At 39.6% G+C, this 14,125-nt stretch overlaps 2 protein-coding genes across 3 annotated transcripts in view; one reads left to right on the top strand and one right to left on the bottom strand.

Moving 5' to 3' along the window:
• Window positions 1–5,930, bottom strand: part of LOC113423825 (zona pellucida sperm-binding protein 3-like) — a 22,919-nt gene extending 16,989 nt beyond the window's left edge. The window contains exon 1 of the mRNA XM_087950563.1: window positions 5,853–5,930. The gene's annotated coding sequence lies outside the window, so the exon portion shown is untranslated. The remainder of the gene's footprint in view (window positions 1–5,852) is intronic.
• Window positions 1,197–14,125, top strand: LOC113423818 (transcobalamin-1-like). Of its 2 annotated transcripts, none has more exons than XM_087950565.1 (9): window positions 1,197–1,352; window positions 6,877–7,053; window positions 8,996–9,139; window positions 10,875–11,030; window positions 11,331–11,512; window positions 11,643–11,829; window positions 12,677–12,812; window positions 13,039–13,157; window positions 14,027–14,125. In XM_087950565.1, the coding sequence occupies exons 1-9, from the start codon at window positions 1,283–1,285 to the stop codon at window positions 14,086–14,088; spliced, it is 1,233 nt and encodes a 410-aa protein (XP_087806691.1). In that variant the 5' UTR covers window positions 1,197–1,282; the 3' UTR covers window positions 14,089–14,125. The 2 variants fall into 2 exon arrangements, with proteins under 2 accessions (XP_087806691.1, XP_087806690.1); XM_087950564.1 differs by lacking the exon at window positions 1,197–1,352 and adding an exon at window positions 4,231–4,450.

The following is a 14,125-nucleotide window of genomic DNA, read 5'->3' as shown; positions in this document are numbered from 1 at the left end:
AAGAGAAGATGATGGATGGAATAGATGAGGTTTTTTGAGTCTTTACAAGATATGCAATGAGAAATAGCTTACCAAGAGAAGTTCACATCAGATCTCCGAACTAGTCAAAATTTCTGCTACCGGTTCTCCAGAACTGGTCAGAACCTGCTGAATACCATCTCTGATCACATGACCTTGGGACTCTGCAACCAGCATAAATACAGGCCTGTTGCCTTTTTGAATTTTGATCATGTGACCATGGGGATACCTCTGGGTGGTATTCAGCAGTTTCTGACCAGTTCTGGAAAACCGGTAATGGAAATTTTGAGTAGTTCGGAGAATCGGCAAATACCACCTCTGACTGGAGATTTTACAGTATCCTTCCCCTGCCACGCCCACCAAGCCACGCCCACAGAACCGGTAATAAAAAAAATTGAATCCCACCACTGCACCAGTGTTATGTGATCATCTTTTTTGACCTTCTGACAAGCAAAGTCAATGGAGAAACCAGATAAACTTAACAGCTGTTGTGTTATTAACAACTGCAGTGATTCACTTAACAAATGTGGCAAGAAAAGTCGTAAAATGGGGCAAAACCCACTTAACAAATTTCTCACTTAGCAGCATAAATTTCGGGCTCCATTGTGGTTGTAAGTTGAAGACTACTTGTTTTCCTTTTTAATAGTGAGAAACATGCTATTAATCATGACTTCAGATATTCCAAAGAAGGTGAGGTAAAGGCGTCATTCACTGCCTGCTGATGCCCCATTGCCATCCTTCTCTTCTTTCTCCCCTGATCTTTGACTACAGAACTTAAAAGCCAGGCAAGATAAGAATTTGGCTCATCCGGTGGTTTTAGTTGAACCTTGTTTTATTGTTAAACAGGACTCTCTGGGAATCATCTTTCAGTGGTACTCAGCACCCACCTTCCAGGCAGTGGCAGATTAAGGCTCACTGGTGCCCTAAGCACTGACAAATCTTGGTGCCCCCGTCCTTTTTTACAAATCTTCATTGGTTGGTTTTTTTTCTTTCTCAACTTTGTGGTGCTCCCTTTGGGCATGGTGCCCTAAGTAAGTGCTTAATGACGAATACACCACTGCTTCCAGGCATACTGAAGTCCAGCCTTACAATCACACTCATGTCGGCCTACATGTCTTGAAGGACATGTCCACATTAGGAGCAATTACTCAATATCTCTTGCTTTGTTACGGGAAAGCAAGAGGACAAGGGAGGAGCCCTCTGCCTCTGCTTTTCAATCACAGCAATACTTCTCTGTGCTTGCCACATTGCATGATAGCCCTGCATGATGGTGAGAGCTCTGGTAGGATTCCTGCTCCTGCTTCTCAGCCAAGGACAACACTGTCTTGGGTGTGGTAAGTAGGAAAAACTGGATGGGCCATTTGGATACCTGGTTCCTTAGGTCCTTATTTCCTTTATTTCAAGAGGTGCTCTTAGAAAACAAAATACATTTTCTTCTATACAAAAAATCTGCTGTGGTAATTTATGCTTCACTAGCTTCTTTATCAAAATCTTTGCATTCCTACTGTTAGCTGCCTGTATCCCACTTTTAAGGGGTGATAAATTTCAGGAATGTTAGCGGGTACTCAACATTAATTTCCTTGGAAGGAAGAACATAATCTCCTTCCACGATAAAAGAGTTTATTAATTCAACTATATGGGTACACAGAATTTAATAACAGGTTTATTGTAACTGATCTTTATTTTACATCAGATTCTTAGGAAACCCTTATTGGCATACCATTTCTTATCAAGTTTTTTATTATCTCTTCTCAATTCAGTACGGGTCTATGTACAACTATCTATACAACCAGATTCTTAGTGGGTAAGAAAAATGAGTTATCTCCACTATCATTGTCCAGGTTCAGTTTCTGGCAATGACTTGATTTATGAGTCATTGACAAGGAAATAATGGTTCTCAATTGTTCCTTAGTTGTGTCTTAAGACAGATTGCCTCAGTGGTAATTATACTAATTTCTCCATTCAGAGAAATGTTTTGGAAATAAATCCTCAAAAAGAATTCAGATTAATCAGTCCTCCAAAACTCATTGCTCACCTGGTCATTCATACAGCTCTGTCTTACGCAACACCATTTCCTTGATCTTTTGCTGAGACTCAGCAGCAATTCATAGAGACTAAAGTTTATCTCCATGCACTGAAAAACTTCCAAGTTCCTACAAATTGGATGATTAAAAGTTGGATTTTTAATACAGCAATTGGGTTAAGTGACTGAATTAGATTTTTCTCATATCAATTTTGTCAGTTTGAATTGTCTCCATCTCCATATTCATCCTCATTCTAATCTACAGGGCACTGCACCTATTCTTGCTTAGATCCCAGTTAGGGAATATCAACTATTTTCCTACTTCTTGTATACAGTATTGTTACATTTTCCCCATTTCTCCAAGAGATGAGACATGCTACTGATACAATGTTTTCTTACAAGTGCAATAGATATGTCAACTATTAATAAAATAACTGTATTAATTCCATTAGCCTTCATTCATAACACTCAAGAAACTTTAGCTATACAGTCCTATAGTAAACCACTTCTGATTTTAGTTTACTTTACCTCGTACAATGAAATTAAATACCATCTTCAGTGTACATTATGACTATGAAAATAAACACAAACACACATTCTTCACATTCTATACATTGAATTGAAAACCCCTGATATTGCAGTAGAATTCAGGAGAGCTACTGGCCTGGGATAGAAGCTGTTTTTCAGCCTATTTGTCCTTGTTTTTATTATCCTGTCCATCTGCCAGATGATAATAGTTAAAAAAAAAGGGTGCCCAGGATGAGATGGACCTTTGAGAATGTTTTGAACTTTCTTAAGGCAGAACAATCCATAAAAGCCTGAGACTTCATGAGTAAAAGGAATGATAGTGGTTTGCTCAAAACTACACATCATTTGTGGCTGTAAAAAAGGTGATATTGGAGGTTCACAGCTCCTTCTTAGCATCAAATGAATGTAGCTTTTTATACCTTGTACTTGTTGGATAAAAAAAAAAATGTTTTTAAAATTAATTTATTTCTATCCTGCCATGGTGGTGCAGTGGTTAGAATGCAGTATTACAGACTAACTCTGCTCACTGCCAGAAATTGGATCCTGACTGGCTCAAGGTTGATTCAGCATTTCATCCTTCTGAGGTTGGTAAAATGAGGACCCAGATGATTGGGGGCAATATGCAAACTCTGTAAACCACTTAGAGAGGTCTCTAAACACTATGGGGTGATATAAGTGGTATTGCTTCTTGCTACTTATTATTTTTACAAATAACTTAAGGCAGCAAAAATAACCAACACACCTTCTTCTTCCTATTTTCCTCACAACAAAAGCCCGGTGAGGTGGGTTGGGCTAAAAGAGAGTGACTGGCCCAAAGTCACCCACTTGGCTTTCATGGTTAAGGTGTGAGACTTGAAAAATAAAGTAAAACTCCATATCAGAATCCAAACAATATCAGCAGAATTATAGTAACTGTAAATACATACACAGTGCGGGTCCCTTATTTAGTAATCAGAGGAATTGTCCCAAAAGCTCCGTTTAAGCTTTGACACTTAAGGAAAAGCCCTTGATCCTCCAGAGAGGTAAGCTCAAGAAGAGTAGGATGCATTTCTGCAATTGAGGCCTGCCTTGATCACTCATTTCTGAAGAGCTTCTAGTACCTGCATGGCATTGCTATAATAATTATTGTCACATTGAGTTTTTCCACATGGTTCTACATTAGTATTTTTTTAAAAAAATTGAACAGCCTTATTTCTGAATGTAGGGTCATTTATAGCAATAGTATGTTTTTAAGAGCAAAGTTTTGGCATATACTGTGACATAACGGTGGTGGCGAAAGGCCTAGGAGATGCTCTGTTGCCATCTTCTATTTCTCTAGAGTAGCCTAGTAACATAATATTTTTCCTGGGCAAGAAAGGTAGGAAGTTCACAACTTTCTCAACACAACTTTTCTTCCATGAAAATTATCACATTCTAGCCATTAACCTATGTGACTCAACAAATGCTTGTTAAGCAAGTGGCTGTTCTCTCACAGATGGTATGCAACATCTTGCCAAGTTACATAAGTAGCCTTCCTCCTGTTAACATGCAACCCACTGATTTTCCTGAAAGGATTAGTTCTTTGGCATCACCTTGCCAGACCTGTTTAGAGCCAGAGTTGAGGAAACTGAGATAAACAAAGGAAAGTCAACAGTGCTAGAAATGAAGTGACTATTTGAAGGTGAAACGTTGGTAGGGAGGATACAGAGCTGTCCCAGCAGTTTATATAAAGGAAGACAAGCAGGTTTTCACCCTTGACTTCCAATATTCTGCCACATCAAGGAAGATTTGGTCTAAGAAAGGGTATGCTCACATCTGAGCCCAAAATGTTCCTCTTGACTATTATCATGTGTGTGTTCTACGCAGTCACTAATGCAGCTTCCAGTTCTTCAGGAACTTGCTGTAAGTATTTCAAGTTAATCTTCCTCTTGCATTAGCCCTTCTTAGTCTGATGCTTCTCCCTAACTTGATGAATAACTTGACTGAAGGATAATATAGGAGTCAGTCAATAACTTGACTGAAGGAGTCTTAGTCCAACATATTTGGAGATCTTCAAATGGGTGGGTCACGGTGATCAAATAGGGGCAGGGTTTGCCTTATATTTAAGTGACACAGTCGAAAGCCTATCTCTGCAGTTATATCCTTTCAAAGGCACATGTAACTGTTTCAAAGGCTATCACTGGGAGCCTCCATATGCTCACGCAGTGACATTACTTCACTGACAGATTCACCAAAAGTGTCTGCACATAAGACAACTAGAATAAACTTTTGCAACTTTTTGAGCTTTGCCAAGAACATGATTGTTTTAACAATTTGAAAGGAAGTGCTTCGTTTGCACTAACATACTGTGAAAAACGTCTCTTTGCACAACCCTAGATAATGTATGTAAACATTTCAAATATTTGTGTGCTGAATGAAATATTAATGCATAGCGGGTGTTTAGACTGGATCAACTTTCCTTCATGAAATAGTTTTGGAACTAAACTGTGAACTTGAGCCATCATGACTGCCAGTTTCTATTCTCCATACCTCATTAATGATGAAGCCGAAAAGCTATGCCCTACCTAAATCTTCTCATGTTTAATAAAAGCAAGACGGGTGAGGAAGCTTTCTAATGATCCCCATCTGATTGAACAGCAGAGCTAAAATTCCAAGCCAGCACACACATTAGCTTTCTGAATACACAAATAGTTTTCAGTACAGATGCACAGAGTGTATTATTGACCCAGTCAATACACACTGTCCACAAAATATGTATGATGTGAAAGGAAAACTGAAAATAAAACATGAATTTAAAAAGTACAGAAGCATAGAGCTGAATAATCACTTCCTACATGTAGAAAAATAAAGTATTACAATGCAGAAATGGTTTATCTCCTTATGTGCTATTGATATCATCTGAAATGTAATAAATTTGTAGTGCAACCTTCCCTAACCTAGTAGCCTTCCAAATGTCTGTGTTCATATGATATGAATTGCACACCAATGAGTGCCAATGGGAAAGACAGGTCCCATTGTCCTTATATCAAAGAATATAAGAAGTGACTAAAGGAACTTGAGGAAGCAGCTGTTTAGAGATTATGTCCAGCAGCCTATCTAAGTCACCCCACCTGCTGATCTATTACTATAACTTCACTTGCTATCTGCCTGTTTTCATACATCACAGTAAGTCCGTAGAAGACATCGAGAATAGGAAAGTACCCCATCAGAAAATGATATACAAAAGCTCAAAACTTAGTGCCAAGTGTATCATTGAGCAAAAACACTTCATGTGTATTGAACTGGATTAATTTAGTTAACTCACTTGATCTGTATTCCTACTGAAAATAATGGCGCTTAAAGTTGTATGTACTATATTCTTCAATTGATTTCAGTAAGTCAGTTCACCTTAAATAGAGCAAGAGAGAAATAGGTTTGATTGAGTTAACTGTGACAAAATCTTGCATGAAGGTATGTGGGATGGCAATTTTGGCTAGAATCCAATCAAAATATCCACATTCATAGCTAAAGATGAGGCTCAGAGAATTGTATATAGCCTCAATAAAAAAGGAAGTACAGAAAGAAACAAAAGTGAAAAAAATCTTAAATGTACACGAATAATTAAACAGCTTTTTTTTTTTTTGCTCACAGTGAGTGATAAAGTTCATGTGCAATGTTTTTTCCCCAAAAGCAGATAAATTCACATAGGTCTGGATATCTTTATGAATAACAAGTCTGCCTACGTGATAACAACTTGGTTGTATGGATCTTGCATGATATATACAAATTATTTGAAGTTATTCTTATTATAATTACAGAACTCGATAGTGAACAAAAAATGTTAGTGGGCAAAAAAAGGAGTAAGAGCCAGAGGTAGTATTCAGCAGGTTCTGACCAGTTCTGGAGAACCGGTAGCGGAAATTTTGAGTAGTTTGGAGAACCAGCAAATACCACCTCTGACTGGACACCCCCCCCCCCAATCTATTCACTGCCTCCCGAATCCCAGCTGATTAGCTGGGTCTTCTTTTGTTGCCCTGCAAAGGAGAACAGAGCTGGAAAGCAGGTTAGTGGGGTGGGGAGGGAATGGGATTTTGCAGTATCCTTCCCCTGCCACACCCACCAACCCACTCCCACCAAGCCAAGCCACGTCCATCAAGTCACACCCACAGAACCAGTAGTAAAAAAAATTGAATCCCACCACTAGTAAGAGCCCCAAGCTCTACCAATGCAGAAGAAAAATATAATAGAGACAATTTCTTTGACTGAACTCTACTTCTGTTGACAAGCTACATCAGAGTGCTCTAGGAACAGGTGCTGTTCTTGGTAAACCTCTTTGGTCTTTGTTCCAGATGTCCCAAGTGATCGGCAATGGTTGGTTAGAGGCCTCCAGACTCAACTGGAAAATTGGGCCAGTCTGCAGAGTACACCTGATCCCAGTGTCCTGATTGCTTTGAACTTGGCTGAAGACCACAACCTTAGTGTGATAACACAATTGGTGAGGCAGATAAAAGAAACAGCTGGAACAGGTATGATATTGAAATGAGAAGTTTTTACATAAATTACTTTATTGTTTCTATAACCACTTTGAACCAGTTCATATCTTTATTTTGATACATTTTATAAAGAGGGAAACATGGAAATTGTCAATGTATAAGAGCTCATGAATTGGAATAGACATGGTAATAGGTCAGCCAATGGGAACTGTTTGGTGACTAAGAAACAGCACTTGTTGTCAGCCAGAGTTGGAGACTGGGATGGCTTAGGATTACTGGTCTGTATATAAGAGTTAGTTTGTCCTTGGATCTTTGCTTCTGTGTTTATATTGCTTCTGTGATTATGACTTCTGGATTCTTCTGGTTCTGACTTCTGCCACATGGTATTGTATACATGCATCAAGTGTTTTCTTAAATGAATCCTGCTGAATTATTTACTTGTGTGCTGGTTGGATTGCTGCAAACTCTAACAGAAATAGTTTTCCATGTGTCACTTTTGAAAACTGTGGGTAACTCATTAAGCCAAAGAGATAATGAAAAATACCATGAAGCTTTATGATTTATTTTGTTTTTACAAGTACCTCCTAGGTTTGACTATGACGTATCTCCCAAGCTTAATTAAAACTTAAGTAAGTCCAATTCTATTTCTAGAATGGCCACTTTTTCTTGGTAATATAATAGGTAGCACATGACAAGTAGTCCTCAAGTTATAACAGGTCACTTAACGGTTATGACACCAGCCCCAAAAGTATTTATGGTACAGTCCCGAAATTACAAATGTTGCAGCACCGCGGCAGTCATTCATTCTTACGACCAACCACAGAGACACTGCAATATTCCCCCTGCCTATTTCCCCCCCCAAAGGACCTACTAGTCATTGGATCTGCTATCATATCCCACTGGGAGAATGGAAGCCTTCGGGGGTGAGATTTCATGCTCCTTCAGGTCTCTGTCCTCTGCACCAAAAGCTTTTGCAAGGGGGCCTTCAGTGGCACAATCTTACACTCCTCCAGGTCTTCAATCCTTTGCAAAAGCTTTTGGTGCAGAGGACGGAAGCCTGGAGGAGCATGAGATCACACTCCTTCAGACTCACCAAGGCTGCCCAATGTTCCAAAAGTGGATCTGGTGTCCTGTGCATGCAACCTTGGTGAGACAGCCAAACTGAGCAGGGTGCACTCATCCCGCTCTGCCTCTGCAAAGAAACCTCACTGCTGTGCAAACCCCACAAGAGGAGAGGAGACAGACAGCTCATTTGATGAGTGAGAAGGAGCAGTCAGTCTGTTCTGGAACTCTGGACATCTTTGAAAGGTGAGTCTCCACAGGTCCAGTGCCTGTGGAGACCCAGCGGGGAAGACAGGGTGGGGGAAGCAACTATGGGGACCCCAAGGGATTGTAAGTGGAGCACGAGCTATCGCAGTGGGTGGGAGGAGGCCTTGGGTGTCTGGAAGCAGGTCCCCCATGGTCTTTCCCACCCTGAAATATCTTGTGCACACTTAATCTGTGCATTTGATGAACAAATGCATTGGGGAAAGCAGGGAGGGGTCACATTCATTTAATGTGATCCAATTAACAAATCCTCAGATTGCGAATGTAATTGGCAGGCTCTATTACATTCGTAACTCAAGGATTACCTGTACAAGACAAAGTTTTCATTATGATCATAGGTCCACACTTGGCAAACTTGGCTAAATATTTCCCACAATTTCATGAATAGGTCAAAACAGGTTTGTTTGTTTTTTTAATTGTTGATCACCTATATTACAAGAATCTCATCCAACTGGCTGCATTCCCTTGAGAACCAGCAGATAAGCCTTCACAAGTCTGATTCCAGTTATTGTATAACTCCAATTTTAAAGCAGCTCTCCCAGATGTTTTGGGCTGCAGTCTAGACTTCCAGCTGGGATGGGAAAGGGTTCTTTATTGCTTTCGAAGCATTGCTTACTCAATCTTTGTCCTCTCTCATCCCTTCTTGCAGAGATGACCTCTGGCAAAGTGGCCCTTTATGTTCTAGCTCTTCGGTCCGCCTGTCAGAATCCTGCTGATGTCACCACGCCAGAAAAACATGTCAACCTGGTCCAAGTCCTTGAGGAAAAAACAAAGGAAGAGATTGAGCATATCCGTAAGGACACAAATGGGCATTAGATTCCTGCCTTTCATTCAGATAACAAAAAAGGAATGATTAATGCATGGCTCCTTGACTGTCTGTGCTCTCCCACATCATCGCCTTCAAGGATGGTATTCAGTTGAATTGAAATGCCCAATTCACAGTCTATTAGAATTGCTCTCTTAGCCATGTTAGCAGTGCCTGTTCTTTGTCTCAGTTGCGAGTAACCTTTTCTTTTTTACATTTGAAAGACTGGTACAACTTAAAATGTTTGTACATCTTTTATCCCTATTTCACAATGCAGATGACAGCTGAATCAATCTGTTGGTGGTAGAATACCAATCCTGCTATTAATTCTGATCCCTATTTTGCATTCATACTTTCCTATTCTTTTAGGACTTTTATAACAGCTGCAAAATTGATCCAGAGTGGTGATGATGATTGAGAATGGCTTTGTATCATGCATTTATTTAGTCAAAACTTTTATATAGCCACCCATCATAAACCAAATTCTGCACAGCTGTCCACAAAAATACCTACAATAAAAATATTAAAACCAAAAGACCTGCTACTATAGCTAAACTTTCCCATGCAGCACATTTTCTGCCAATCAACATTGTACATGAAAACAGCAAAATCTTTGTGAGATCTCTGAAAGGTGATGTTGCACCGATGAACTTATGGGGAAGATTTGTCTTAGTTCAGGCTGAAAACATGTTCTGTGCAAGATAGAGCAGAATTCATAAAGTACAAAATCTAGTTTAGCAATCTGATATTCATCTCTGCATCCTAAATTTCCAACAATCAGTACAAGTATTCCTTGACATATGACCATAATTGAAACTAGAATTTCCATTAATAAGCAAGATAGTTGCTAAGTGAGTCATGCCTGATTTTACAACCTTTTTTGCCATGGCTGCTAAGCAAATTACTGCAGTTGTTATGTGACTCATGTAAACATTAAGGTAATCTGATTTTCCCCCATTGACTTTGCTTCTCAAAAGCTGGCTGGGAAGGTTGCAAATAGCAATCACGTGACCCCAGGACTCTGCCACTATTGTAAATGCATATTGGTGGCCAAAGCCATGAATTTGGATCACATGACTGTATAGATGCTATGACAGTCATAAATGTGAAGACCAGTCATCACTTTATTCAATAGCATTGTAATTTTGAACAGTTGCCAAACAAATGATTTTAAGTTGAAGACTATCCATATTGTGGGTAGGTAGTATTATAAATTATGCCTAGGAGAGGTTTATAGCTCTTTTGAGATATTCTCCCTATAGCATTATAAACTCTCATGCAGCGGGAGAATGGACTTCATTTTCTGCCCTTTCTCATCATTTCCCCTGCATTTGAATCTAACTTGGCTTCCAAGTTAGAGGGGAAAATCTGCAGCTACGAACCCAATCATCCCATGCACTAGCTTAATGGAGATCTTCCAGATGAGTAGACTTCAGTTTTGATGCCAGCTGGGGAATTCGGAAATTGATTTGGAACAGATCTGGAAAATGCTAGTTGATAAAAGATTATTTTTTTGTGATTTAGAATCCTGCACCATTATGGTTATCAATTCGATGGGGATCCCACAGAAGTACAGCTGGTTTGTGATTTCAGATCATTCCTTCTTCAATATTACTGTTTTCCATTTCTGCCTCATTTTGAACTCAACCTCCAGTTATAGACGGAGGGTAGATATCTTCTGTGACCACACAGGAAGTAACTGATAAACATGCTTACTTTTCAGATACTACTGGGACTCCCAAGACAACCTACTACCAATTGGCTCTAGATACTTTGGCTCTGTGTGTAGAAAAAAGTCCAGAATTAGAGAATCCTGCCACCACCCTGGCTAAGGCAGCCCTGAATAACAGTTTCCACTTCGATGGTCGTTTCTCTGTAGGTAAGATAATGCTTCACAGAGATACAAACACATGTATGATTTTGAATATGATTTTAAATTACCTTTTTATTCTGAGCTTCCTAGTACCTCAGGATAGCACTTTCAATGTTACCCTGTAATGATCCTGGCAAACAGGCTGGACCTTGTAATAAACGGCCTTTTCCAATTTGGCCTGCTAATCTCAGATATCTACTATTGTCCAGCACTTTTATACCAAAGAGAACCATGACTCTTCCTAGATTGGCAAATACTCCTGACTTTCTCCTCACTGCTCAATCCCTTGTCTGATGTAATTCACAGATACTGCTGCCGTAGCAAATCTGGGACTCTTCTGTGTGTATGAAGGAAAGATCTCACCTCAACAGAGCAAAATTACAGGAATTGTTAGAGCAGCCTTAATCCACATCACAAAGCAAATCCTTAATGAACAGCAGTCTAATGGCCTCCTTGGAAATGTCTATAGCACTGGCCTTGCAATGCAGGTACATCTGACCTTTTATTTGGGAGGGATGAAAATCCAGCAATCTGGTCTTTATCCCTTTGAATCTTACTGAGCATCTCTCTCTCTCTCTCTCTCTCTCTCTTCTCTCTCTCTCACTCACTGATTTCCAGGCTCTCAGTGTTACTTCTGAGTTCTACTCTGCTAATGCATGGAATTGCCCAAAGACCCTGAATGAAGTGCTGAGTAAGATCACCGAGGGAGCCTTTAGCACTCCAGCTGCTGCTTCTCAGATCCTACCTTCTCTGGTGGGCAAAACGTATTTGGATGTCAGGGGTCTCACCTGCAGCTCCGAAACTGGTAAGGCAGCTTCTTCAGTGGAAAGAAACTCCTCTGGCACTTCCCTTGTTCTCTCAAGGAGAAAAAACAGCAGGTTTGGCTAGTGAGATAGTCATGAGTTCTGTATTATAGGTTCACATCAGTGGTGGGATTTAAATTTTTTTACTACCGGTTCTGTGGGTGTGGTTTGGTGGGTGTGGCAGGGGGAGGATATTGTAAAATCTCCGGTCAGAGGTGGTATTTCCCGGTTCTCTGAACTATTCAAAATTTCCATTACCGGTTGTCTCCAGAACAGGTCAGAACCTGCTGAATACCACCTCTGGTCCACATTCCCCATCACTACACGTACAGTTTTGCTGTTATTGATTATCTTGGAGACACCAGAATTATGCTGAAAGAAAGGAAATGATGGAGGCTGGAGATGAAAATAAGGGGACACAGTCATGCCATTTAGTGTCCAATGACATTGGGAATAATCACACAATCCACAAAGTGATGTTACCAAAGTTATGCTACTTTCACATAGCTTGATTCTAACTTGCACTTAATTCCCGAATCCTCCCCCGCCCCGCCCACCAAAAAAGGTGTTGTGGGGCTGAGGATTGTCTATTTTTGAATGATCCATTTAATTCACTGTTATGGATTTGCAACTTTTGCTGAATGGATAGCCCATAATGATGAAAATCAACTGCAGCTGCTAGCAATAGTCACATTTTAAGCATCTTCAGATAGATGCCAATTTGTGCTTCCAAGTCTCAGCTCATGTTACTGGCTATCCCTTATCAAAACTGTTCAGGCCTAGGATTGGCATTGGATGCTAAGGGTGTAATGAGTTATTTCGCCTGCCTTCTCTTCTGTTTCTTTGCAGTAACGGTGCATTATACTATAATCAATAAGCTAACACAACCTTATTTCGAGTATTCCACAACTGTGAAAGTGCCAAAGGGTTCTGTACTGCTTGCTGTCTTGGAAGCAGCTAAACAACTTAATGCAAATGAATTCAGGTAAATAGACTCCTGGTAGATTCATTATAGATTCTAAATATTTTCACCTATAATATGCCTGATCTTTTTTTCATTCAGTTTTTCTTATTTTATTAATTTTTGAAATTAATTTGCTTTTAAGATTTCTTGTGCATGTATTTGAATTTAAATTACTACGATATAATTCACCATTTTCGTATTCATCCTTCCTTCTTGTTACATTTTTAATGAATTTGGCATCTTGCAGCTTTCAAACAGAGGAGACTTCTTGGGGCCCCATGGTCACCTCTATCAATGGCGTCCAAGGCAGCACCAATAAAAAGACTTACTGGCAGTTCCTCAGTGGCAAAACACCCCTTGAACAAGGTACATTTTCTTGCGATGAAGGAAAGTGCTGAAAGATACAACATAGTTCCTCCAGATATTTGCGGCCTTTATCACATATCTTAATTATGATTAACTTATTAGTGAATGTGCAGCTATAGGACAATAATAATCAACAAGCCCAAAAAATAGTTTGATGCCTGTTCAAATGGCATAGTCTTCAAGTCAAGCTCAACTCCTCATTATTTTATAGATATATCTAGGTAGTTTTCTCAGTGAAACACTGAAATTATACGTCTTTGCCCTCTCCTGGAATAAGCTTTCAACTTCCTAATTTATACTACAGTACTGGCATGACCTAGAAATAGCCTATCCAGAAACTAATCAGCTTTGTCTCTACTTAGCTTTTGACCCCAGACAAGATTTCCAAGTGCTGCAATTAATTGAGAGCCTACTCAAATGCACAATTCCCAAAGGGCAAGGTGTACAGAGGAAATAAATATACAGATTTTACCTATTTAGTGCACTTGGAAATGTGAATATATAATTTGTTTTCTACTCTCTAAAGCAGCTCTATCTTTTGGGGGCTTACATGGCAGCTGCAGCTTAGGCATCCTTTGCGGGGGAAGTTCAGGGCAATTGAGCAAATGTCCTTCATGACTCAAATCCTACGTTCGCATCTAGTATCAGGAAGCAACTACGAAAGAGTGGAGTTGTATTGTGATATTACTGTATGCATATTATTTTTCATCATCATGAGTGGCTGTGGCCAGGTGTGCAAGGCAGCAGAGTATCTGCATATATCTAATGTAATACTGGTTTTCAAACATCTACACATATTAAGACTTACAATTATCTCTAATGTACGGAGTATGATTTACTTTTCAACATCATGGTTTTTATCTTTGCAGGTGTTGGCAGCTACAAACCAAAACATAATGAGAAAATTGTGGCCATCTTCAGTAGATACTAAACTATTACCTATAATAAAGAAGTGAGGTTCAAGTCTA

This window comes from Notechis scutatus, chromosome 1 (genome assembly GCF_049901735.1).
Source record: "Notechis scutatus isolate UNSWTSFEM ecotype Mainland chromosome 1, rNotScu1.2, whole genome shotgun sequence".
NCBI classification, from domain to species: Eukaryota; Metazoa; Chordata; class Lepidosauria; order Squamata; family Elapidae; genus Notechis; species Notechis scutatus.
The sequence above is the reverse complement of the archived record's forward strand: the minus strand, read 5'-3'. Positions and strand labels throughout refer to the sequence as shown.

Excerpts from the sequence above, each read along its gene's own strand:
- LOC113423818 (XM_087950564.1), top strand. The coding sequence starts at position 4,354 with ATGCTCACATCTGAGCCCAAAATGTTCCTCTTGACTATTATCATGTGT. Across the intron at positions 11,830-12,676 it reads CACCTGCAGCTCCGAAACTG|TAACGGTGCATTATACTATA; the intron begins GTAAGGCAGCTT and ends GTTTCTTTGCAG. Across the intron at positions 13,158-14,026 it reads CAAAACACCCCTTGAACAAG|GTGTTGGCAGCTACAAACCA; the intron begins GTACATTTTCTT and ends TTATCTTTGCAG.